Source organism: Sander lucioperca, chromosome 8, assembly GCF_008315115.2.
Source record: "Sander lucioperca isolate FBNREF2018 chromosome 8, SLUC_FBN_1.2, whole genome shotgun sequence".
Taxonomy (NCBI): domain Eukaryota; kingdom Metazoa; phylum Chordata; class Actinopteri; order Perciformes; family Percidae; genus Sander; species Sander lucioperca.
Genome location: NC_050180.1, coordinates 666,508 through 693,359, shown reverse-complemented (window position 1 = coordinate 693,359; position 26,852 = coordinate 666,508). Strand labels below are relative to the sequence as shown.

Sequence of the window (26,852 nt, the reverse complement as noted above, 5' to 3'; positions counted from 1 at the left end):
TTTTATCTACCAGTTTAACCAGCTTCAAATGATCAACTTTTTTTCAGAAATCCGTTTAGGCATTGTGTTTTAATAGAAAAAACCTAAATAGCGGCTGATTTTTTTCATTTTTTTATTTTCATTTTCCTGTAGAAAACTGATACTTTATGCAACATGAAGAATATGATTTATTATTATTTAAAAAGTTGTTACAGTTTTGTGTCTATAGAAAGTATGCAGTAACAATTGGTACAGTGTAATCCTTCTTTCATAACTCTTTAAATTATATGAGAGCTTAAAGCTGCAGGGGGTAGAAAGAAAAGAAAAAATGCCAGAATTTGAAGTAGAGTGAGACCTCTTCCTGCAGCTCTCTGTCTCCCCTCTCTGTCACCTGGGCAATGCATGCAACAGAACAGCCAATGGGAACTCTCTCTCTCTCTCTCTCTCTGAAATGACCTGTGATTGGCCAAAGTCTCCCGTCACAGGCTAGATTTTCTAGAGGAGGTGCAGAAGTCTAGTTTTCTGTCAGAGCACTTGAATTACAATATGCTGAAAGATGATTGGAATATTGGAATGGATATATGGAATGTTTGCCCAATAATGCCCAAAAATTACTGCCTATCACAGCTTCAAAGTTCTGCATAATTAGGGTGTGGCTGCATTGAGTGACAGGTGGGTGACCTTACAGGTGGCTAGCTGCTTCTTGTCTGCTAGAGCCAAGAGATTAGATTATCTTAATTATTGTATAATGTGATTTAGTTCAACCTTTTGAATTGCAAAGATTATTATTATTTTAATGAGTCGTGCTGACGCAACAATAATGGTTACTGCCAGAAAACTACCAATATTCAAATCATACAAAGTTTATAAATAAGTAAATTACCATTGACTATTTGGTATCAGAAGATCAGGAACTTATAACTGTACAGGCCATTGTTCTCATGATGACTGGATTCAGCACCTAAACACATCCACTATAGTTTGAAAAATACAGAATAAATACAATATATAATAATATAATATATAACTGCTATAAGAACAGATACATTTGTGCAAAAACAATAAACACATAGAGCTAATAAAAAACATTTCATCTTCAAAAAAAAAAAAAAACATAATGTGAGCTGTAACTGACATAGTTTTCAGATTTCTTTGAGTGAATGTGACTCATTCAAATCACTTTGTGTCCCCTGTTGGCTCCTGAGAGAGTAAATGTGGCGCTGACAGTGTTGAAGCTACAGCTGATGTAAAGTAACAGTAGAGTACAGAGGAGGTGAAGCGTCTTGGGCGTGGCTGCCGGCCGAGCTGGCTTCTACCCGAGGAACAGAGTAGACCACGTTATCTGCGTCACCACAGGGGGCGCTGTGCAGCGAGGCAGCTGTACCGTTGGGAACATCCAGCTCAGAGTAGGTGAGGTCACTCCGGTCGTCTTCAGTCTGCAAGAAAACACAAAGCTCAAACTTTATCTCCTGACTTTACTCGCCTGTTTCTTCACAAGAGCATCATTTCAGCGTGAGCTGCTTCATGTAAACTGTTCACAGGGTTTTATCTCTGAATCTATTGTTTACCATAAATATCTGTATCAGTGCCACACCTTTTCCTCCCTCTCTCTGTTCACACTTCCTCTTCCTCAATGGCTTTAGATACAGTACAGTATAATCACAAACTGGCCTGGTTCCTGTTCCTCAATAGGTTGCTTTTCTCTCTCGATGAACAAAATAGACAGATGGAAGTCCTCCAACTATATTGATTTATCGTAACATTCTCTGAGTAAATAACTGGATTTCCTTTTAATTTTGAAAACATTAAGTTCATTTAAAACCGTCCACAATCTTCTCTCTATTCTGACACTACAAAAAAACAAAGTCCTTTGCTGTACAATAACACTTTCATTTGTCTCAGGCCACGTCTCAAAGCCTGCATCCAAACATGAAAAGGCAAATGAACATTATTACATGACTTATGATCACCAAAGATAGGTAGGTGCTAGGGATAGAGAAACAGCTGTGTAAATAAAAACTAGTACCTATCACCTGCAGCCTGAAGGTGTTTACTAAAACCTAAAACCCTACCAGACTTTTGACTTACTTTCTTCTGAGAAGTGGGTGCAGTGACTAAGCTGTACTCCTCTGTGGTTTCCACTCCATCTGGTTTGGTGTATTTGGCGTAAGTGTAAACTGTAGACACTTCTACAGGAGGAGATGTGCTCTGTCTGTCCTCTCTGATCTCCTCATACACTCTGTTGGCCTGCAGGAAGAGAACAGGGCTTTGTATTAATATCAGCTGGTTTCTCAAACACTAATGATGCTGAGATGTCCAGATGAACCCAAACTCACCTTTGTGACATTAGAGTACTCAGTTTCCAGAGGAGGTTCTGAAAGACATGCAATTCGGAGAATTAGAATAAAGAGAAGACAGATGTTAGTGCATGTGAGTCCCTCCCTTTGAGACTGTTGGCCCTCCCCTTGGTATTAAAGAGATTTAAATGTGTTTCATGCTTTCTGTGGTCTGGACGGTGTGGACTGTCCCCAGGGACCTCTGGTCATTCATACTGATTGCGGTTAAAGCGTCTCCAAGAATGGACCTCCTCTCTTCTGTCTCACTCTGTTGTTGTAGATTAGTCTAATCTTTGGAAACATCTCCTGAACCGGAGTATAAGCACTTCGAGGGACTGTAGCCAATCATTGCAGTGCAGTCTAGGAGACCCCGTCTACGTTGTTACAAAAGACCCTTCTGTCGCCCAGGCCGCAGTGCGCAATATGAACATCCACAATGCCCAATGTGTGTGTGTGTGTGTGTGTGTGTGTGTGTGTGTGTGTGTGTGTGTGTGTTTCCTGTAGTCTCACCTTTGGGTTTCCTGGCTCTCATCCTGCAGAAAATCAGCAAAGCTACTGATAACATGATGAAGAAGACGACCAGAGTCAGACCCACATACAGCAGAGTACTTGTGTGTTTCTGTCGAGGCTGCTTACTGGCTTCAGGGGAGGCTGATGAAGGTGTGGAGCTTAAACTCTGTGATGTCATCAGTGTGGAGGCTGATGAAGGTGTGGAGCTTAAACTCTGTGATGTCATCAGTGTGGAGGCTGTTGGGACTGATGGTGAAGAAGGTCTGAGAGGAGAGGTTGGAGCTGTGAAACATTAAAAACACAATGAAACAGTCAGATAGTGATTGTAGAGATCCAAAGAAGTGGTGATGATCAGATGCTCCCTGCAGAGAACTCTGTGCTAACATCCATGTGTTTTAATCACACAGCTAAATGCAGAAGGTCATCAATGGGTTTGGTGCAACAAGATTCCAATCAGCTGCAGTGTGGGACCGTCTGAGTTTATCACATATTTTACACATCAACTGTTAAAGGAGCATTTATCAGAGTTCTCAATGATGAAAATATGCAGCTCTTAATACAACTGTTAGACTAAACATGTTGAGTTATTAGAAACACCAGCAGCTGTCAGTGAACAGTTAATAACATGACTCTCAGTAGAAACTCACCATCTGTAACTCGGATCTCAATCTCCTGGTATGATGGTGAGAATGGGAAAGATCTGACCAAACCACATCTGTACCGTCCTGAGTCAGAATGAGTCAGGTTTGTGATGCTCACATACAGAATTGTTTTAGAAAATATTGAATTTTTATATTCAATGCTGTATCTGCCTCTCTGAGCTGTGTCCTCTTCTGTGTCAATGAGAATGTCTCCATCATGTTTACATTCGTCCTTACAGAACATTCTCCTCTTTCCAGAGAAAATGAAGGAGCATCCAACTGTGATGTTTCCTCCTTCAGTTCCTGTACGCTCGATGATTTCTGCATTGATGAGACCAATGTTTCCATCCTGCAGTGCTGTTAAAAAGATGAACAATCAATAGTTACTAGCTGTACTTCCTGTAAGATGTTGCAGTCTGATTTGTTTCACATTTCCATAAATCATACATAGATCCCCACAGTCATACTGGGAGCTGCCCAGTTCAACCAGTCTGTGACTGAGGGGTAACAGTTTAAAACAACAGAGATCTGGATTCTTTCAGATTTCAAGCATTAAAATAATCTCACAGTCTGACTTTGATGTAGGGTAAACGTACCCATTAAGCCCATCAAAATCTGAGTTCAGTTATTTTTCATACATACTGATATAGTTTATTAACATAATCATTTGTTAAAATGTAAGATTAATCTCTCATTTGAAAATACATTCATTTATTTGTGTATATTTTATCATATAAAATAAAGATATTTTATGAATAAAGTCAAAAGTCTGGCATGGGCTTAATTGGTACCGTGGTACCATTTAAGCCCACATGTGTTCCAAATAAGCCCACAACAAAAATGACTGATAAAATATAAAAATGTATTATTTTAAATGTAGTGAAAACACAAAATATTTATTCAATAATATGTCTTATATTAACAAGTATCTAAAAAAACCCCACTTCATTTCATGTTTGGCTTGCTTTAGCCAATTTGTCACCTGAACCAATAACGACCATCATCAAACCACAAACATGACTTGAGGAGCAGCTCGTGAACAAGAGATAAGACTACAATTATTATTCTGATAAGCTACATTCATAGGTTTTAGTTTTTTTTATTTATTTTTTTATATTGATAATATAACCATTTTTAAAGTAGTAAAAACACTGAAGTAGTAATAGACGGGCGGCATTGGGGGGCAGGGGGGTAGGGGGTGCGCGTGCAGCTTTTTCTAGCGTTCTGATTGGTCGAAAAAAAGAAAAAAAAATTAAAAAATAAATTAAAAAAATAAATAAATTAAAAAAAAGTTGAAATAAATGAAATCGATATACCCCGGTTTGTTGTCCCCCCTGAGCGGAAGGTAAGTATGTGAGAGGTGTTAGACCAATGGTTAGGGTTAAAAAGTCATGGGCCCCCTATTACTGTATGACGGTCATAGAGGAGGGGTATGTAGGGGCTATGTCTAGGCATGTCTGGTCACTTTTTTTACCTACTGTTTGCAGCGAGCTAGCTAGCTTGTCCGTTCGGCTTGCCACCTTCGATCATCTCAAACAGCTCAACGGTGCATTTTTATTTTCAAAACCTTTGAGGAAAAAGCAAGAGGGAAAAATGTCCTACAGTCATGTCTACAAAAGGTGAGTAATTTAAAAAAAAATATATATATATATATATTTATATATATATGTTATGTTTAAGCCTATTCTAAGATATTTCATTCACATCATTCATGAATTAAAACGTTTTGTGGAATATATGTTTATCTAGCTAGTTTGCACCACTAGGGCCTTCCCCAAAGATCAGGAGCAAACCTGCTTGGGACGATGACGATGATTTTCAACAAGGTAAAATATATATATATATATATATATAGATATAGATATTGACAAGACATTGTTGTATAATGTGATGTTATGTCAATGCTTGGTCTTTCATGTATTCCTTTTGTTCTGTTTGTATGTAGGGAGACCTGTATTACAGAATATAAGCCATCTCCTAAACAAATCCGGTGGCTTAATAAGAAAAAGAAATCGAGCTGAAAACCCCAAGAAAGCTGAAATTGGGTAATTATCTACAAAAAAATGTTTATGTGCTTTTTATTATTTATTTTTATGCAGGGGTTTTAGCTAACTAATGTCTATATGTTATCTTTTTGTTTAGGTTGCCTTTACCTCTACAAAAGCGAAGGTGCGGTGAGCTGGTTTCAATAGACCCCAGCATTGAAATCCCAGGGCCCCAACAGACCTGTGAACCACAGCAGCTATTTGAGGACAGTAGCATACCCAAACCAAAGCGGCTTCACCGAATAAGGAAGACCCTTATCGTGGTGAGTTGAAAAAAGAGCAATTAAACTGTGTATGTAATATTTAAAAGATGTTATTTTCTCACAAAGTGTGTGTGTGTGTGTGTATGTGTCTCAGAAATCTCAGGCAAACCTCCCTCTCAAACCCTCATGTTCGACCGTTGCTGGTGATGAGGTAGCAACCGAGGACCTTAATTATGCTCTAGAGGTACCAAGCTTTGTGTCTATCTGCATATACTATACTAATGAGCTAAACATATCTATCTATATATTAAAACTGTTTCCCTATATGCTTTCAGACACTGAATGCCGTTGCAGAGTTGCAGAGAGTGCATCCAGGGGCAGAGGAGTCATTCACGCAATCACTGGCTGTGTTAGACTTCCCCGAGAGGGCCGGTGATGAGCAGCGACAAGGTGGGGGAGTTTTACAACGTAGTGGCGTGGCAGATTTCCAGGACACAGCTGTGTCAACGGGACCCCCAGTCATAATTGCCCCAATACAAGGCCAATTTCAAAGTGGAGCAGAAGAGGTGAGTACCTGATAGTGTGTTTTATGGGTCTGTAGCATTCTTCACTATAACCCCCCCATCAAATGTTTGAAGATGGGGTGTAGCCTTGCATTTATGATAGGATGTATGCAGGTGGCTCAAATGTTTGAATGTGGGGGTGTAGCCCTGCATTTATGATAGACTGTATGCAGGGGGCTCATATGTTTGAAGGTGGGGGTGTAGCCCTGCATTTATGATAGTCTGTATGCAGGGGTGGGCAAATGTTTGAAGGGGTGTGTGTGTGTGTGTGTGTGTGTGTGATTAGTTAACCATATGTGTTTTATTATCCCGTAGGACACCCTTGAAGGGGAACGCAAAGAATCATCAGAGACAGACCACACATTGATTTCACCTAATGAGGAACCCCACCAGTGTCGTGGGAATGAAGGTGATATAGAAGGTGACTGCATGTGTTTTCTTGCAGACACACCCATCAACCAGAGAACAGGAGTTTCCTATAATCACACAGTGTATGGAGCAGACAAGGTGTGCCCCAGGGCTCATGAATCAGCAAATGTATCTGTAAATACAGACGACATTGATGAAGCATTTGAATGTGGACAAATATTGGATTGTTTTAGTGCTAACAATAGTTTTGAAACATCTAACTCCATAAACCGACCTGACGAGATAACATTATTACAAGGGGAGGCACTCTACGAATTCTGTGCCGAAACTACACGTCGACACACTGCGTTAGATGTGCTACACGATCAAGTAGAATCCAAAGTTGATAATTTACAAAAAATAATCACTAGTCTGGTGAATACCGTAGGCGCCTTGCAGACCACTAATACAAAGTTGTGTGACCTAGTTACCACCTTTGGTGAGGCATTAGCCAGTCACGGCAGAGACCTAGCGAGGACCGAGGCCCAGCATCTTCAGCGAGCGGTAGGCCTCAATACACTGCTGACACCCCTGATAGCCATATTTCAAAAGACAATAACAAAAATGAAGTAAAGCAGCAGTCATCAGAGTATGTAAGAATAAAATAAACGTTAATAACAAAAATGGAAACACCCGCCAAAAAACGTAAAAAATCAGATAAAATACATGTATACGACCGTAACGACAATGTAGATGTTTTGTGTGCAGATGACTATAGCAGGGCTGCGTGCAATCACGATGCATATATGCAGTTGTGTGAGAAACAGAGAAAAATATTCCAAGATGTACTGGACAACATATGTACGGCGGGCCCTAGTGGCACAATTCCCCAAGAAACAGCCAACGTTGTCACCATACAGCCATCAAATCATGCTCCAACATCAGTATATCCAGACAGGCCTGTGGAATGTACCGTGGTCACACAGCCAACAAAACCTAATTACACGAGGCAGCCATGTTTTGTTAGTGCCCAATCGTCAAATTGTATACGGGCAGATGATTATATAGAACCCCAACCGTCCACAAGTAGATACAGGGGCCCATCTATAAATCCGGGGCCAAACCGTACAGATGATTATATAGAGCCCCAACCATCCACAAGTACATACACGGGACCCCTTATAAATCCACCGGAACCAATACAGTGGGGGGAGGGTCGGGTGTCTAGGGCGGCATCGGAAATATCGTCCAGAGAGATACCTGTTTTTAATGCAGCAGAATTTCGTCAAGCCATTGATTTTCGAAATATTGATTTGACGGATATTGGCAGTGTGCCAGCACGAGTGCATAGTACCCTAACAGGGTTAATTGAGAGAGCATTAGACACAGCGTCACAGGACAGTGTTTTAAGCGTCGAACTAAGGGGGCCATCTGTGGCGGCCCCTATCCAGACAGTGTTGAACTCCAGCGATGGATATAATGTAGATGCATTTCTGGAGCAAATCTCACAAGCTATGCAGAGTAATGATACTTCTTTGTCCGAGGATTCATTAGAATTACTGGTAACAATAGCTCATAGTATGTCGGGAGGGGGTGGGGCACGGCTAAAGCTAGGAAGTGTATGCTACGATAAAATATTGTCCTCAAAGGGTAATGCATTATACAACCCCCTGAATACCAATACCAATGACAACCTTTGCTTTGCTCTCTGTATGGCTCACTATGTAAATCCCCAGCTGGCTCAAAGTGAGAAGATAGACTACGCAAAACAACTGCACCAGGATCTAGGGCTTGAATATTCACATACGGTTTCGTTCGCAGATGTTGACAGATTTCAGAAACATTTGAACATAAAAATTGTAATATTTCATCACGGAGCCGGTCATAAAAAAACACAGATCTTCAAAACACACGACGAACGACATGTGAAGACAGCATGGCTGTATCTGCATAATGAACATTACTACCTCATCGAAAACAAAACTTCTTTTTTTGGGGCGGCCTATGTGTGTGATTGGTGTTACAGCGCGTACAACGCCCCGTTGGATCACAGGTGTAGTCTGCTTTGCAATGTGTGTCACACAGTATGCCGTCCTGGTCAGACTATTAAGTGCGCTACTTGTAAACGCATATGTAAATCGATGCACTGTTTTGAACAACATTAAAAAACTGGATGCGAAACATGGACTCATTCCATGCGACAGATGTAAATATTGTGAGGCATGTCATATGACATATAGGGTGGCTAAAAAGCCTCACGTATGTAAAGCTCCAAAATGCACACATTGTAGAGAGCCGAAAACTGACACAATGCATGAATGCTATATACAACCCCTAAAAAACACTAAACATACTGACAAATATATCTTTTACGATTTCGAGACTAGATACTACACGGGTTGTCATGAGGCTAATTTCGTATGCAGTATGAACATGGAGGGCCAAAAATACTGCTTCGAAACAACAAAATGTGTGGAATTATTCGTCAATCATTACAGACAGCCAGCCTATAAAGGTTTTACCTTTATAGCACACAATGCATCAGGTTTTGATAGCTATCTTGTGCTCGAGTACATGGTGAATCAAAGCATATGTCCAACGCTTACCATGCGCGGTTCGAGGGTGATTATGATGCTTGATGCTAGATGCAATCAACGGTGGATCGACTCATTCAGTTTTCTACCGATGGCTCTAGCTAAAACACCCACTGCTATGGGCTTTTCAGATGTGCTCAAGGGCTATTTTCCCCATCGTTTCAATACACGGCAGAATGAACAATACGTCGGTCCATACCCACATCCGTCCCTCTATGGGTATGACGCCATGTCTGATGACGCTAAGAAGGCGTTCATGGAGTGGTACGCGACAGTTTCTGACACTACGTTTAACTTTCGCACGGAACTGATTCGCTATTGTGTTAACGATGTGGCTGTATTGCACAAAGCCTGCACCATATACAGAGATGCTTTCAAAGAATGCACGTCGTTAGACCCCTTTGTATTTGCAACACTGGCCTCATCATGCATGGGCATGTATAAAACGCTTTTCATTCCCAAAGACACCGTGGCGTTGACATACGAGGGGTCGTACATTAGGCAAAACAAAGCCTATTCAGACATTTCGATTCAATGGTTGGAGTATGTTTCAAACCGAGAGAGCATTGAAATTCAACACACTGTCAACCGAGGGGAGAAAGGATTTGGGTCATTCTTCGTCGATGGATACTGTGCATCCACAAATACGTGTTATGAATTCAATGGTTGCTTCTTTCACGGATGTAAGAAGTGCTATGCACAAGCCGAAATCAACCCTGTCACAAAAAAAAAAACACACGGTGAATTACGCAGAGCATTCTGTGACAAAATAGCCGCGCTAAAAACTGTGTACGGTCTAACAGTGGTGGTAAAGTGGGAATGTGATTGGAAACGGGATGTTTGCAATAATCAGGACGTTAAAGCTTTCATGGCCACATATGAAAAACCAGAACGTCTCAATCCTCGAGAAGCCCTCTTTGGAGGCAGAACGAATGCAATGAAGTTGTATCACAAGACAGAAGGTGGTGAAAAAGTCAGATACTACGATTTCACAAGTTTGTACCCCACTGTCCAAGCAAAACGAGACTACCCCCTCGGGCACCCCCAAATAATCCACACAGATTTTGACGACATAAATACATACTTTGATATTGTAAAATGCACTGTGGCACCCCCCAGAGGCCTGTATCATCCGGTTCTGCCCTACCGATGCCACGGTAAATTAATGTTTCCCCTGTGTGGAACCTGTGCCGAGCAGCTAAATCAGACAACCCCATGTAACCACAGCGAACATGAGAGACAATTGTCGGGTGTGTGGGTGTCATTTGAATTACAGAAAGCCGTGGAGAAGGGGTATCGATTGGTCAGCATCACCGAAGTCTGGCATTTCCCTGAAAAATCGGATCAGCTATTTAAAGGTTATGTTAAGACATTTCTCAAGCTCAAGCAGCAGGCTTCCGGATACCCGGGTCATATCAAAACGGAAGACGAGAAACAAAAGTACATAGAGGACTACGATGTCCGCGAGGGTATACGTCTGGACCCTGCCAAGATATCCCCTAACAAGGCAGTCAGAAGCATTCAGAAACTTTTACTTAATAGTCTTTGGGGTCGCTTTTCTATGCGCAGTAACATGGCAAATGCGGAACTCATGACAGACCCAGCGCGCTTTACACAACTCATGTTCAGCGATGCTTTTGATGTTCGACAGTTCTCATTTATTTCACCAGAGGTGGCGATAGTGCAGTGGCGACACACTGAGAGTCAAGCTTCCTGTGTAAAAGACGTTAATGTCTTCATCGGTGCTATGACTACAGCTTACGCCTGGCTCGAACTTTATGAACTGCTCGATAAACTGCAGGAACGTGTTCTCTACTGTGATACAGATAGCGTCATATTCACCACCAGAGGCGATGAGTGGATACCCGAGCTCGGACCCTATTTGGGGAATTTGACGGATGAAATTAACGCCTCACAACTCTGCGGTGATCCTACTGAGGACTATATAACTGAGTTTGTTTCTGGGGGGCCAAAATGCTACGCATATCAGACCGCCCACGGACATACACAGGTGAAATGCAAAGGCATAACTCTCAATGCACAGAATGCCCAAATTGTCACACACCAGTCATTAATAGGGTTGGTACAATCATTTGTGACCAATCAGCAGGCCACCGCCCATCTGTCCACAACTGCAGACACTATAACACGGGACAAAAAGCAGTTTCATCTCAAAAACGCTACAGTGACCAAAAAGTTACAAGTCGTTTACAGTAAACGACGCGTACTCCGTGACTACACCACCCTGCCTTATGGCTACTAATAATAATAACCAGCTGATTGTAGGATTTGATGGCCGGCTCCAACATCCATTCAGCGCCGTTATTAGTGGACCCTCAAACTGCGGAAAAACATATTTTGTCAAAGATATTATTGAAAATTCATCAACAGTAATATCACACAAGATCGATAACATCGTATACATTTATTCGTGCTGGCAACCCCTGTATGACCAGTTGCTTAAAACAGTGAATATAAATTTTATAAAAATTTTTTGACACAAATTCCTCTATACGGGTATGTATTTGAAGACTGTGTAATCAATCTATCGCCCAGCATTATATCTACTTGAGAAAAAAGACTGCATCCAGGGTAGTTTATAAATCCCACATCGGCCCCATTAGCCAGCAATGTGCCGTCAGGATTTGTAATCCTTACACGTGTATACAGATTTGAATCGTTAAGGTCTAAATAATCTTCTCCACTAGCAGATATGAAGAACTCTATAGGTCCACTGTCTGTTAGAGCAGACACAGGGGGTATTTCTAGGAAAGTTGATTTTTCAATAGATGTCTGGGTATACGGCACGGTGAACATATCTAGTTCGGTCTTAACACACTCTTCCGACTGATTATGAATGAACGCCATGATATTATTTTAGAATATGTCTTTTGCCAAGACCAGAGAGCGTCGACTCGGAGCTCTACACCTTATGGAAGCTGTCTTCTTTTTGATGACTCTTTGTTTTTTGGTGGTGGTTTTACGTTTTCCGGTTTTAGATACCGCCTGGTTACGCCCACATCCTGGGGGGGTTCTTCTTAACGGTTTGCGTCTGTACACCATGAGACCATTTCCCTGCTGTCTGTTTGCTATGGTCTCCCGTACATTAGACACAACATCCCCAATAATACCCGTGGCAGCAGTTTTCAGATGCGGTTTGGCTAGATTAAAACCCTTTTTTAAAAGTGGAACAGCCATTCGGAATAGTTTTCTGAATAGTCCTCCTAAACCACTGCCGTATTGTGTGCTGGAACCTATATAGCCATTGAGTTCTCCACCGGCCTGGTTCATATAGTAAGCTGTATATCTTCCATCATCTGAGGTATATGTTTTGCGCATCATTTTTTAATGCTGCTTCACAGGCCTAAAATGTAGTTTGACAATGACTTTTCCGTATGAAAAGGGGATGTGTTTATTCTGGTCGTCGCGTAAATCTATTTGAATGTCCGTAATAGTCGAGCGTGACAACGATGTGTAATGTGGCGTATCGTAACTCAAAGTGGGAATGCGTCGGGTCTCATCGGAGATATTTATACACCTGAGTAGTGGGACATGACTATCCCCAACTAACTGGTAGTCCACTATGTCGCTATAAATAAATATGTTATAGCGACCGGCGTGGATGTCTGCAGGCCTGGGGGCTACGCATTTAACACGAGGGCTGGAATTTATTTCGAACACAGTGTCAGGAATGAAGCCAAGAATCTCGGCCAAACGACCTGTAAAGGGTAAATGATACCCCGTCCCACCGATAAAGTAAACCCTGTTTGTAATATTGTTGTAGCTCATGGCTATGTCTGCTGTCCCTAGACTAGCCTTGCACCTCATATTATACTCTTTAACAATGCTAGCCACTGAGTTATAACACCCGACCGCTAGTTCTATTTGGTATGTCTGTTTAGTTTTCGTGTCAAAAATTTCAACCTCTGCATCGTCTATGGTAAAGCTGGTCCATATCTGTGGGTACTGAATCTCTATGAGGCCTACCTCATAGGGCTGCTGAAATATTAACGGTTTTGCCAATTTTGTTCTGAACTGCCATATCTTATTGTTTGGATAAACTAAGGCTGAAGCATTACTGGGGAGCGTAACAAAAAATCCATTCTTATTCATTGTACCTACGCCTTTCACTACAGAGTTAGAATGACTAGTTTAAGTGTTTGTCATGCCAGCTTTATCTCACATCCAATATGTCTTTTTCAGCGATCCATGAATTGAATTTATCAGGCCATCCCAACCATTTCACCAGTACTACCTTTTTACGACCTACTTTCTTGCTATCAATTATTTTCTCTATTTTAAACACTTTGTTTTTGTCTACAGTTATGGGTTGTAACTCTCTCCCTCATAAAATGTTCCAGTCAATATCTCCCCGCCAGTGTCTTTTAATATATAAACAGGGGGTGTCCTTCCGATGCATTTATCTACGGTAAAAAATTCATCAGTAAACGTTTGCTCATAACCTTTCCTAAATACCCCCCTATGTTTTGACAACCTGACGGTGTCACCCTGCTGAAATTTAAAAGCAACCATTCCGGGGTGTTTCAGTTTGTATAGGTTGTTAAAGACTGTTTTCTCATTGTCTTTATTCACTGCAGAAGGAGCCATTTTTATTGACCTATGGTATGAATCGTTGTAAGCACTCACCAGATCTTGCACCACATCAACATATCTACGTGCGTTAACAGCTGTTAAATATCTCCACATACGAGTCTTAAAAGAACGATTGAAACGTTCCACTACACTTGCCTTTGTCTCGTTTGATGTAGAGAAATGACGTATTTTGTATTTAGTCATCAATCCTTGAAAGGCCTTATTATAGAACTCTTTTCCCTCATCTGTTTGAAGTTTCGTAGGCACCCGCCCTTGACACAATATTTCTTTAAAGGCACTTGTGACGGTGGCGCCAGTTTTGTCTTTAAGACATCTGGCCCATGCATACTTAGAAAACACGTCAATACAGGTTAATATATACCGAACATTTTCGTTTTCCTCAGAATATTCAGTCATATCGACCAGATCGGCCTGAAATTGTTTATCGATACTATTAACTAGTACCCGGTTCCGGGGGAAATGTCTCAAAGCCGGAGCGTGTAGAGTATACGCATCCTGACGCAACAGAAACTTTTTAACTGTAGGTAGTGGGGGAGTGACCCCCGTACATTCTTTGACTGCATTGCGCAACTTATACACTCCCCCTAACCCCCCAGGGTGTGTGGGGTCATAATATATTTTTTGCATAACCCTCTCCATGATGCAGTTAGGACACAAGTGAGCACATTAGTTTTATGCCAACCTTTTTTATTATACAGCACACATGACAATTATATGGGCTGCGAAACCCCCTCTATTGCAGATAGAGTTTTGGCTAAAATGGATACATCCGTTTTACTGATTATGAATACATGTAGTTTTTGCAAATCATGTAAGACCTCGTTACATTGCTTTTCTTTGACATACAGACTCACCACATCTATAAGCATAGTGTACATGACCAGTATATGATATACTTTCAGCATCTTGAAATTGTGCGTGATGTTAGTTATGACTGTACAAAAGGTGTCTGCAACACTCTCACGAGTTATTAGTATTGATAACAACATTTGTATCAACTCATCCCAAGGAGGTCTGCTATACTGTCTTCTAACAAGATCCATCACTTTCTCCAGCCTACACACATCGAGGCTATTGGCCCTACACATACTCTGGTACTTTTTAACATCATTCACATTGTTGGCTATGGCTTGATTTACAATACAGGATAAACAAACTATCATATATCGCTCACTGCTATGGTTATACATTACACGTAAACAATTCCCCATATCCACACTACGTTACTTTTTTCTCTCATATAAATCTCTCCAGTAGTCTCCAATCTCGCGAATTTCAGCAACTTTGAAGACGTCCTCACCAATCATAGTATCATACATTTCTCGTATTCTGACTGTGACATCTTCCACAGATTTCAACTCATACAAGACAGTTTCTGCTACACCACGGATTCTTGCACCATCAGCCCAGAGCTGTTTCATAGCCAGAAAGCTCTGTACGACAGGGATAAATTTATCCGTTAACAGTCTTTTCATAATTTGTTGAAAATGTCTTACGTAGAAGCCCTCGGGTATACTACCCAAACACACTTGTTTCTGACTAGGATGGTTGATCTGACAACCTGGACACACCTCCTCCCAATATTTGTAAAGTACTACATTGAGCAGATGTAGAGACACTGTTTTAACACTGTCTATAAACAATGTTGACACCATTCCATCCGATTGATCATCCCCCACAATGTCTGTGCAAACATGTCCATCTGGCAGTTGTAAGACATCAGACGATTTGGGGAAAAACACATGTCCAAAGGGGTGTGGGGGAAGTGGCGGTGAGCAGATCAATAGAGAAGGGGGCAAAGGGGGGGACATCTGTGGTGGTGCCAGGAAGCGCTCAGGGGTTATACATGATGATGATGATGAGGATGACAAGAGTGATTGCGGAGATCCGGTGACAGTCAGCGGTGCAAATATGCTGTGTTGGCTCGGAGGCGTCCCTGGTGATACACAGCTCCACTCCATACATTCTAGAGAAGGAAAAAAATCCACACATTACAGTCCCAGTAAAAACACACTAACAAAATAAAAAGCTTTTTTAACTATTTTGAAATTAAATAGCACATACAAATAGACCCACCGTTTTACTAGTCTTTGTGTCTGACGATTTTAGGTCTATAAAGTGGTCGGGGGAGGGGCAGAGAGGGTTGTCCGCAGTCATCAAAGATCAACTTTTTTCTTATGGTCTCATGAGACCTCCTTATTTGGGCTCTTCTGATGATATAATCAACCGTATCAAACTGCTTCTTCAGAGTCTCCCAGTCACACCATTGTATAAAGAAGCCGTTTTTAAACCACTTGTTGCATTCAGCATTAGAAACAGGATATGGCTTTAACAACCATTCTTCACGACCTCTGGCTGCAACAACTTTCTCTTTTTCCTCGCATACACTTAGGAAGATAAAATCCTCAGCAGCTCTTGTGAAACGGTCTGCTTCCACACGGTAGATTTTGCTTGCTCTGCTGCTATCCCACTGGGACACGTACACCATCTCAGGAAATCCAGGGTTGTCCAGATCCTTACAGACAACATCCCTAAAAAGCTTCCAGTCTTTCACCGAGATTGTACACTCTGTTTTAGCGTTGCTAGGTAACTCTGCAACAACGCTAGTGTACACAGCTAATGTCACATAGCCCTCACTGTATCGAATGGAGTAGAAATATCCATTGACACCATCACATTCCATATCAGCTGTACACGACTCTATCATGCTGGGCGTAAAGATCTCTGGCTGGGATCTCTTTTTCTGAGGTGCCCTACTCAAAGCAAAAGGGGTATCTATAATATCAACACCTTCTCCAGTATTAGATGATCCCTTTCGGGATGCACGATTCAGTTCAAATGTACTGGGTCTCAATTCAAATGTACTGGTAGAGCGTGTATCAAGCGTACCTTCTTCACCAGATGATCCAGTTTGGTGTCCAAATAGGCGTGTAGACATGACTGTAGGACGTTTTTCCCTCTTGCTTTTTCCTCAAAGGATTTGAAAATAAAAAGGCACCGTTGAGCTGTTTGAGATGATCGAAGGTGGCAAGCAGAACTGACAAGCTAGCTAGCTCGCTGCAAACAGTAGGTAAAAAAAGTGACCAGACATGCCTAGACATAGCCCCTACATACCCCTCCTCTATGACCGTCATACAGTAATAGGGGGCCCATGACTTTTTAACCCTAACCATTGGTCTAACACCTCTCACATACTTACCTTCCGCTCAGGGGGGACAACAAACCGGGGTATATCGATTTCATTTATTGCAACTTTTTTTTAATTTTTTTTTAATTTTTATTCTTTTTTATTTATTTTTTAATTTTTTTTTTTTTTCGACCAATCAGAACGCTAGAAAAAGCTGCGCGCGCACCCCCTACCCCCCTGCCCCCCTGCCCCCCAATGCCGCCCGTCTATTACTACTCACTGACACTGAAACAGTCATTGACCTGTCTTACATTAACATTTACGTTACATTAAGTATTTAAAAAAAGTTTGTTGGCATGCTTTTGCCAACTCATCACCTGCACTAATAACGTTTTAACATCAGATATCAAACATGACTTATAAAACAGCTCATAAAGAAGAGGCTAGCCTACTTTCATTGCTTTTAGTTTCTTTTTGTACAGCATTTCGATTTCTTGGTGGTTTGCCAGGTGAAAAGGGCCAGCACCCTGCAGGTTAGCCCGGCAAAGGATGAACCTCCGTTCAATATCCTCAACCTTCTCCCTTATAGGCAGACTGAAACTATTGTTTGGGCCTCTGTCAAGAAACTTCATGACATATCTCTCCCCTTCTGGTGGTGTTGATGAGTTCAGGGCTCGTGCAATGTAATACGTATTTGGTCTGGTAAATATCACAGCATAATACACATCCTTCTCTATTGGGAAGTTGTCTTGATCTGTCTCACATTCATCTGTCTCATGTTCTTCCTTGTCTGTATTTGCTGTTTTCATTCTCTTTTGCTGTTTTGGTTTTGTTGCAGTGGTCTCACATTCATCGGTCTCATGTTCTTCCTTGTCTGTATTTGCTGTTTTCATTCTCTTTTGCTGTTTTGGTTTTGCTGCTCTCTTCTTTTCACATTCATTTAATCTTTCAAGAGCCTGCTCTGCGGTAAGTGATTATCCGTACTTCATGTTTGAGATTTTTTTTCTTTTTGTTGCAGGCACTTTTTCTTTTGGCTTAAGATGCTGTAAGAAAAACTCCCTCACCCCAGCGTTTGAGGTTGAGGCAGTGTTGGACGAGGTGCTTGGGAGTGGGGATGATGTTGGCTGGGGCCTAGAAATTTCAATGTTGGTTATGTTGAGTATGTTGGAGCCAGGAATTGTCTCAACACTGAGGATGATCTGTGAGGCCAAGTCATCTTCACCTGCCTTCAGAACAGTGGCTGTTGTTGATGTGCTCACTGATGGGACAGTAGGCAGAGGGAGTGTCTCAACTGAAGGCATGGTTGGAGGTGTTGTCAGGGACAGGGAAACCGGCTCCTCAGCAGGCCTATGTTCTTTGGCAAACGGCGTGTTACTCTTCAACCCCTCCATAACACGCTCTGGATTCCATGGATAAATCCCTGTGCTCTCAAATCCACTTTTAATGTTTTCAGGCTTTAAGGCAGCATGCAGCACATCTGTAAGTTTTCCTGGGAAGTCTTCCTTCTTGATTTTGTCCCTGGAAACCCTTGCATGAAAACGGAGTCGTTTTTGCCATTCTTGCTTGAGTGCCCTAAAGACGGCTTTGTCCATAGGTTGGAGGTCATGGGTCAGATGCGAAGGAAGACGAAGAAGCACCACATTGTTTTCTTTTGCCTTCAGTGCAAGGCTCAGAGAAACATGGGAAGTATGACAATCAAATATTAAGATTCTTGGTGATGTGAGGTCAGAGAACTGTGCAGATTCAGGCAGGAATTGGTTGTTGAAATAATCCAAAAACACAGTTTTTTCCATCCAGCCATGGTCTGTGGCTGCATAGCGGGTTCCATCTGGACCGCCTTGACACCAGGAAGAGTATAAATGTTTTCCCTTGTACACAATGAATGGCGACAGGCTGTGCCTGTCACGAATCCACTAGTGGGGAAGTGACAAGCTGGACTTCCCTGGAGTTTTCTCTCTCTCTCTCTTCCTCTCCCTCTCCTCTGCTTGCTCTTTCTCCTCTCTCAGTGCAGTGGGTGTGACTGGCCACTCCCAGGATGACTCGCAGCTGCAGGCAATTGAGAATCAACCACCTGTTTTCCGTGGCTCATCAGCGCAGCTTCTTAAGCTGTGGCTGCTCTCTGCTCAACGCCGGATAGTTAAGTCTAGTCACGTAGGTGAACGTCCAGTTTTTGTATCTGTCGCGGTACTTTTTTGTTACCTGCTGTTTTGCCTGTAACCTGTATGCTGTTCTTTGTGTTTCGAAGGAGAACCACTCTGCTCTTCAGTCTCTCAACCTGCCTGCTGACGCCACTCTCCACCTGCCGTCACCAGTCCTGCATGCTTCGTCTCCCTGCCCGAGTCCACATACTGCCCTGTCGCCTGAGAGGTTTATTCCACCAGTCCATTCTGTTACTTTTCCTAAATCATCAATAAACTGTGTTAAACTTCAAACTGTCTGCAGTCTGCGTCTGGGTTCTATCACAAAGTGTGACAGTGCCCAGCAGCATTTCCTGTAATGCAGACAGTAACCTGCTCTCTCCCACTGCCACCTGTACTTTGGTAAACATTTTTGCTTCCCTTTCGAGCCAGGATATAGCTTGCGGCTGGATCAGTGACAAATCCTGTCTCATCTACGTTGTAAATGTTTTGAGGTTTTAAACTGACACCTGCAAGGTCACATTCATTTTTCAGCAACTCAAACCAGTGGGTATATGTGCCATCATCAGATGAGGCTGTCGCTCGAGACACTGGAAACTGCTCTGATTTTCTAATTGTTAGCTCCGGATAATCCCTCATAAAACGTTGAAACCACTTCCTCCCTGGTCTGCCATTGGTGAATGGGCTTTCACAGCCAATACTCAGAATGTAATCCCCCAGAAGATCCAACAGGTCCGCGCGGGTGAAGCCCCAACCCCATTCACATAGGACCTGCAAGGATGGGAAGACGATAGATATTAGTTTAAGCCATCTTTAGATCATATTACAACATTCATTCTCTCATTTATTTGTTTTGCCCATGTAGCTTACCCTAACATCTTGTTTACAACCTACCTGAAGACCCTCCGAAATCTCCCTCTCTACTACTGAACTGAGGAAAGTTGTGCGTCCCTGATGAGCCTCAACTCTAACTTTCTCCTTCAATCTTTCTCTCAAAGATTTCCTGTCCACTCCACACTGTCTTGCTAGCAGAGACAAGTTTTTAATTGTGCCCTTGTGGTAAAGGCGAAATGCCTCGAGGATTTTAGGACAACTGCTGTAATTCTTCCTTTTTGTTGTCATTTTTCTCACTGTAAATAAATGATTATGCAAATTACATAACAATACTTCTGGCCAGTGTGTGATCTGTGATGCACTCTTGTTAATGTAGTCAGTAAGGTAAAAGAACATTAAAGTCACAGGATTACAGTGAAAATCTATCAAACTCATAATTTCAGGAATTTCCTATTGAAACACATGAGATGGGCTTAAATGGAACATGCTGGGCTTAAATGGTTCTACAGTGACTACTGGGGAAATAAAGATGATATGTTCACACCAAAATTAAATAAATTTATAAAGCTATGCCTGGAGCCTAAATATGCTGTAAACTTACCATCATAGTTATCCTTCTGTTGCCAAACTTTCAGAATTATCAAGGTATTTTCATTGAAAGTTGGCTTGCGCTAGTTGCTTTTTAGCTCACTGTACCATTTAAGCCCACCATCAAAAAAAGGCATTTTAAAAAAATATTTAGCCCACCCAAACCATTTATTGTGTCTTAATTTGTAGATCAATGTAAAATGAATCAGAAAACATTAAGTGTACATACTTAACATTTCTAATCCTTCGGCAGTTTATCTATCAGTATGGCTATATTTTGACCTTGTGATTAGCTTGCTACGCTAACTAGCAAAACTCATCTTTCCAAATGAAATCAAATAGTACAAATTGACAAAAAACTACTTGATAAGACACAACAATCAAATCATTAATCTCTTAATTTACATAATATGAATGTACTTACCAAGTTAGTGGTTGTAAATTGTTGAAAATAGATTCCTTCTGAGGGGTCCCAAAACACCAAAGTTTTGAGGCTACTTCATGTGAGCCTCATTGAGACTGCACTGATTTAGGCTGGCCTAACTCAACATTAACAAATGTGATTGGTTCTCAACAAAAACTGATGTGTGACTAAGAACTTGTTAGATTGGATAAAATAATGAGTAGCAGAAGACCGCCCCCTCTTTTTTTTTTTATTTGACTTCAAAGTTGCAAGTGGGCTTAAATGGTGCCTGGGCTTAATGGGTACGTTTACGCCTAATGTTCCACAATGAATATAAACAACTCAAAAAGCAATGAAGTGATTCAGTCAACAATAATGAAAACGTTATAATAGAATAAAATGTCCACATCCAATGTCAAAATAAAAAAAGGAATTAAAAACAAGATTTTTATTTATTTATTATTTATTATTTTTATATTATTATTTTATTTTTATAAGTATTCATAAACTATAGTTTTGAAAATGCTGTTAGACTGTTTAGCTGTGCCTTCCAGGTTACTATGTGTTTCTCCTCTGTAAGATGGCATTCATTCATTTAAAATGAAGTAGTTTATTAGGTAGTTTCCTTTTTTGTGATCAATTTCTTCTTAAACCAAAGTGTTGGGATGGGTTACAAGTTTGTTAAGCCTCACAGAAAATCAATCAGTGGGCATCTCATCTCATTATTAAAAGAAAACATAAAGTCAGAGCCTGTACTGGTGAGTTGATCACCTTCCTTCCTCTTTCCTCCCTTCCTTTCTCTCTGTGAACCTCTATATGTTTAGATCTGTAGTTTCCTGTGCTGTGAAGCTACAACAAACTGTAGTCATGGTGAAACAGCAGAACTATTTCCTCTGTTACTGTCATAATACAACATTAATAACTGCAGGGCATTGGGTTGCTTAGAAAACAAGTACAGCAGAACAACAGGCACAGGTCAAACGTGAATTAGATTAATAAAAAATAAAAAGTTAACTAATACCCAGCAGTATGTAAAGTATTTAAAATGAGCTCCACCTTAACCAGCTGCGATATTAAAGTGATAAATACATGAATGCATCAATAATTATAATAATATAATCCGCATTATTCTGAAATGGGCCATTCTGCATAGTGAGAACTTTCACTTTTGGTACCTTAAGTACATTTTGATGATAATACTCAATTTATTCACTCTGTATTTCTACTGTTATTCAGAGTAAAAGGTCTAAGTATGACTGTCACCACTCATCACATCCTGTTTAACCACAGAAACCAACATGGTTTTGGGTTAACAAAAGATGTGTTGTGACAGAGTTTACTCATGAGAAACTGTTTCCCTTCTGCTGCAAAGATGAACTGAGCGACTGTAGATAAAGAAAGAAGATAAAGAAACAGAACGCAGTAAAAAGTGACAGAATGATAGAACCAGAAGCTGAGTTTACTCACTGAGGAAGAAGAAGCAGATCAGAGACTGACAGACGTTCATGTTGGAGGATCTGATGGTTTAACGCTGCCTCTCTTTCTTCTTCACTGGTAAACCAGGAACTGTTCACTTCTCTAAATTATGGAGTCCCTCCTCCAAACACATCACACCCCCCTCTACTCTCCTCTCTTCTTTGAGTGTTTCTGGTTCCTGGTTGGAACTTAAAGGGGCATTAAAGTCATATTTCTGTCTACACAGCTAGAACGCACAGAGATCCCTCGATTTATAGTTAAATATTTCTGTCTACACTAAAAAAAAGTAATTTTGTCTTTTTTACATTTAAAGAAACACACTGCCGTCCTGCCTACGTGGAGCAGATGACCAATCATAGAAGGCTGGCTTAGAGTTGCATAACACTTTAAAGGATAACTACTGTTTTTTTCAACCTGGACCCCATTTCCCCGTGCATTTGTGTCTAATAGACTGATGTGACCAAAAATCTTTGAAGTAGGTCCAGTATTGAGCGAGATCGCAATGACGAGCCGGCTGGAACCGAGCTACAATGTAACCTAACGGGGCAATCGTGGAGCCTTGATTTTTGTCCAATAAAAGAGACTTCTTTTGGTACTGACAGGCTCAGATTGTTACTAAAAGTGTCTGACAACATTATCGATCTCAGGACGGGACTTTTTGTCTGAAGACAGCGGTGTGGAGAGTGGAACGCGAGACGAGAAAAAGGCGTTCAGGGAGTCTGTTGTTTCGGAGTAGGCTACAGAAATTATAGGCTCCTGTTATCTAAAAGATGTTCAATGTAATGGCTCAATATTTAAAATGATTTTGAGGTTGTTATAATTGTATGGCCGCCCGTATTCATTTGATCCAGAGTAAAGGCTATGGATGAACTATAACGACCTCATCCACATTGTCAAAATCATTTTAAATATTGAGCCATTACATTGAAAATATTTTAGATAACAGGAGCCTATAATTTCTGTAGCCTACTCCGAAACAACAGACTCCCTGAACACCTTTTTCTCGTCTTGCGTTCCACTTTCCACAGCGCTGTCTTCAGACAAAAAGTCCCGTCCTGAGATCGATAATGTTGTCAGACACTTATAGTAACAATCTGAGCCTGTCGATACCAAAAAAAAAATCACTTTTAGTGGCCCGTCATTGTGATCTCGCTCAATACTTGACCAAATTCAAAGATTTTTTCCGGGTTGAAAAAAACGGTAGTTACCCTTTAACTGAGAGTGGAAAAAACTGTTGAAACTGGAGTGATCACAACAGTTGGAAATCTGAACATTTTAGCTCTTTCTCTGAAATACGTTTACCTCATTCTTTAAAATCCAACATTATGACATTATAGATATGACAGGAAATAAAGAAAAGCATAATAGTTGATCTTAAATGAGTTTTTGTATTTTCTGAAGAGAATAAGGCAGACTGATGCAGTAGAATAAAGGGAAATGTCATTTTGTACTCAAGAAAAATATAATTCATGTAACATATTCATACTGCAAAGCATAACAAGAGGATGAACTATTAAAAGTTCTTCCTGTCTGTAGAAATGGTTCAGTCTTCCCACATTTCATCTAAAAACACTAACCATTAAAATAGAACTCAATAAGAAGCACTGACAATTCTAATAAAGTTGTGAGATGATAGCAGTAGATTTTGGAACTGTATTTAGTATTCAGTCTGTTTTATAGAGTCATCTTAACAGCAATACAGTGTCTGCACTGTTATCTCTTATTTCCTCTTTAGTTTTTATCTGCAGTCTTCTTGTGACTGTCTGAATTCTTCATCTTATTTAGATTCCTTAGCTTCTGCTTTAAGTATTTTTCTTTACATCCTGGTGTCTGATTATTGTCATTTTACTCTCTTTATGTTGTTATATGGTTCCCTATATAGTTTTTATTGCACTTCATTTCACCTTTTTTTAGATGAACTGAAATTTGTATTTTCATCTCAATCAACTACTTTGATATTCTACTGATGCTTTCTGCCATTTTTTAAGTATAAATGCAAACTGCTGGTTCCAGCTTCTCTAATGGGAGGATTTTATGGTTGTGTTTGTCATAACTGAGATTGAAACAGAATATTTGGGGGTTTTGGACTGTTGGTTAGACAAAACAAGACATCTGAAGGCATCATGTTGGGCTGTGGGAAATTATAACAGACAGACATTTTATAGAAAAACAATTAAGCAATTAACTGTGAAAATAAATATCAAATTCTAATTCAATAATAAAACTAATTATTAAGTTGCAGCTTTAAATAATTTTTTTTTCCGACAACAATTTCGACCAAATAAGTTCAACATGTGAAAACACCAAAGACACGCATACTGATTTCCAGGTAAAAACATGTTTCAATTTCAGTCTGACTTGAGGTTAATAATGTATCAGGATGTAACTGAGTGCTGATGTCTGTGAGTACTGCTGCATCACCACCTGGTGGAGCCATTGACCAAAAACACACAGGTGGTTGGACTAGAAGAACAGCTCTTAACTCTCTCATTCACATATTATATTATTTCATCTCATTAATTCACTTATTTTCACTAGTGGATTACAGTATGAAGGCTTTTCAAAGTAAAGTGGAGAATTAAGTGATGTTTTAAGTCATGTTATGCTCTAGTGTTGCAGCATTAACCTGAACAGTAATAACTCCAGGTCTAAATCACATAGTGAAGACAAGACACTAAGCTCCAGTGAAGAAAGAGAGGCAGTGTTAAACCATCAGATCCTCTCTTTAGTCTTTAGTCTATATCCACGACCTTCCACTTCCGGGATTGCTGCCGGAAATTCTGCAGTATGTCCTTTTTTCGACTGGATTTCCATTACCTTCCTCTTTCTTTGTGTTGGAATTCATGAGGACTATGTTTAACTGCTCCTCACATCTCTGCAGGGTAAATCCAGACAGCTAGCTAGACTATCTGTCCAATTTGAGTTTTCTGTTGCACGACTAAAACAACTTTTGAACGTGTACATGTTCCACCAAAACAAGTTCAACAAGCAGCACCGAGGCTCCGTCCGGTGCTTAGTACCGCCCAAGAGGATTGTGATTGGTTTAAAGACATGCCAATAAACCAGAGAACGTTTTTCTCCCATCCCGGAATGCTGTGTGGACTAGCCAGACCCTCCTCCGCAGTGGTTCTATCATTCTGTCTCTTTTTATGTTTCTTCATCTTTTGTCTTTATCTACAGTCACTCAGTTCAACTTTGCAGCAGAAGGGAAACAGTTACTAGAGCTACAACAGTAAGTTGGTTAATCGATTAGTCGACAGAAAATGTATCTGCAACTAATCCACTGATGGTTTTGGTAAAAGGAAAAATACCAAATGTTTGGTTTGCGCTTCTAAAATGTGAGGATTTTACGGTTGTGTTTGTCATAAATGAGATTAAACTGAATATTTGGGGGTTTCGGACTGTTGGTTAGACAAAACAAGACATCTGAAGGCAGGTGATTTCAGTTCTTCTGGCTGATTAAACTCTGATCAGGTTGAAGGTGGGCCAGAGTTCTGATGGGAGTTTATTAGGTCATAAATCTTTTCTATCAATAAGAGTGGTAAAGCTGTCACAACAGGTCCAACAGAGCTAACAGGAGACTCAGGAAGATGTCAATCAATCAGTCTAAATACACCCACACAGTCCTGGGGTACGTTTAATCTCAAAACGGCGGTTTCCTCAGAACGGTGGGCACCGTTGTGAAACGGTGTGCAACTGCTTTGAGACATGTTTTCTCTTGTTTGTTGGGTGTGTCTCTAGTTTAGTGGCTGTGTCACAGGTGATACCCAATCAGCAGAGATGTGTCTGTAAACTTGGTGGTAATAAGACAGAGCGCTTGAGCACACAACAGGGTGTTCAACGCACCCCCTTTTCAGTTTAAAAAAAAACGTGTTGTGCTACGTTTTGTCGGGGCTGAACGTGGCCCTGGGAAGAGGTCTGATCAGATAGGTTAACTCAAAACACTTGTGTATCTGTTCAGGGCCTTTAAAGCTATAGAGCGTAGTTTTTGTCTCCCCCATGAGGAATTCTAAGTAATGACAACAAAACTGTCGGCGCATGATACCAGCCTTCCATGATCGCGCACCACCCCCACCCCTCCTCCACACAGTTGCTAGTAGCCAAGGAGGACACGGAGGATTTATTAAACACAGCCATACTGAGAAATACAGAGAGAGTTTTGTGGAGCTGATAGTCTTAATTAGCTTTGTATAAACTCATTTGGCAATGGCTTGGATGTAACGGACGTTCATTATTATAAAATAGTTACGCACTACAGCTTTAACTCTATGTAATTCAGTCCCGCTGTATCACCACCAGATGAAGCCATTGAGCAACTCCCAAATCATTCATTCATACATCTATTATTTCATCTTGTTCATTTATTTAATTTTACATTTGTGGATTACAGTATGAAGGCTTTTTTTTATAATAAAGAATTATTGAGAATTAATTGATGTTTCAAGTCATATTA

General features: G+C 40.7%; 1 protein-coding gene across 1 annotated transcript; it reads right to left on the bottom strand.

Moving 5' to 3' along the window:
• Nucleotides 1–854: 854 nt before the first annotated feature.
• Nucleotides 855–22,527, bottom strand: LOC116050906. Its single transcript, XM_031301125.2, has 6 exons — nt 22,391–22,527; nt 3,473–3,823; nt 2,826–3,107; nt 2,316–2,353; nt 2,068–2,226; nt 855–1,415 (listed from the first exon to the last, which is right to left on the bottom strand). Exons 1-6 carry the CDS (start codon nt 22,428–22,430, stop codon nt 1,215–1,217), a joined length of 1,071 nt encoding a protein of 356 aa, XP_031156985.1. The 5' UTR covers nt 22,431–22,527; the 3' UTR covers nt 855–1,214.
• Between the last annotated feature and the right edge of the window lie 4,325 nt (nt 22,528–26,852).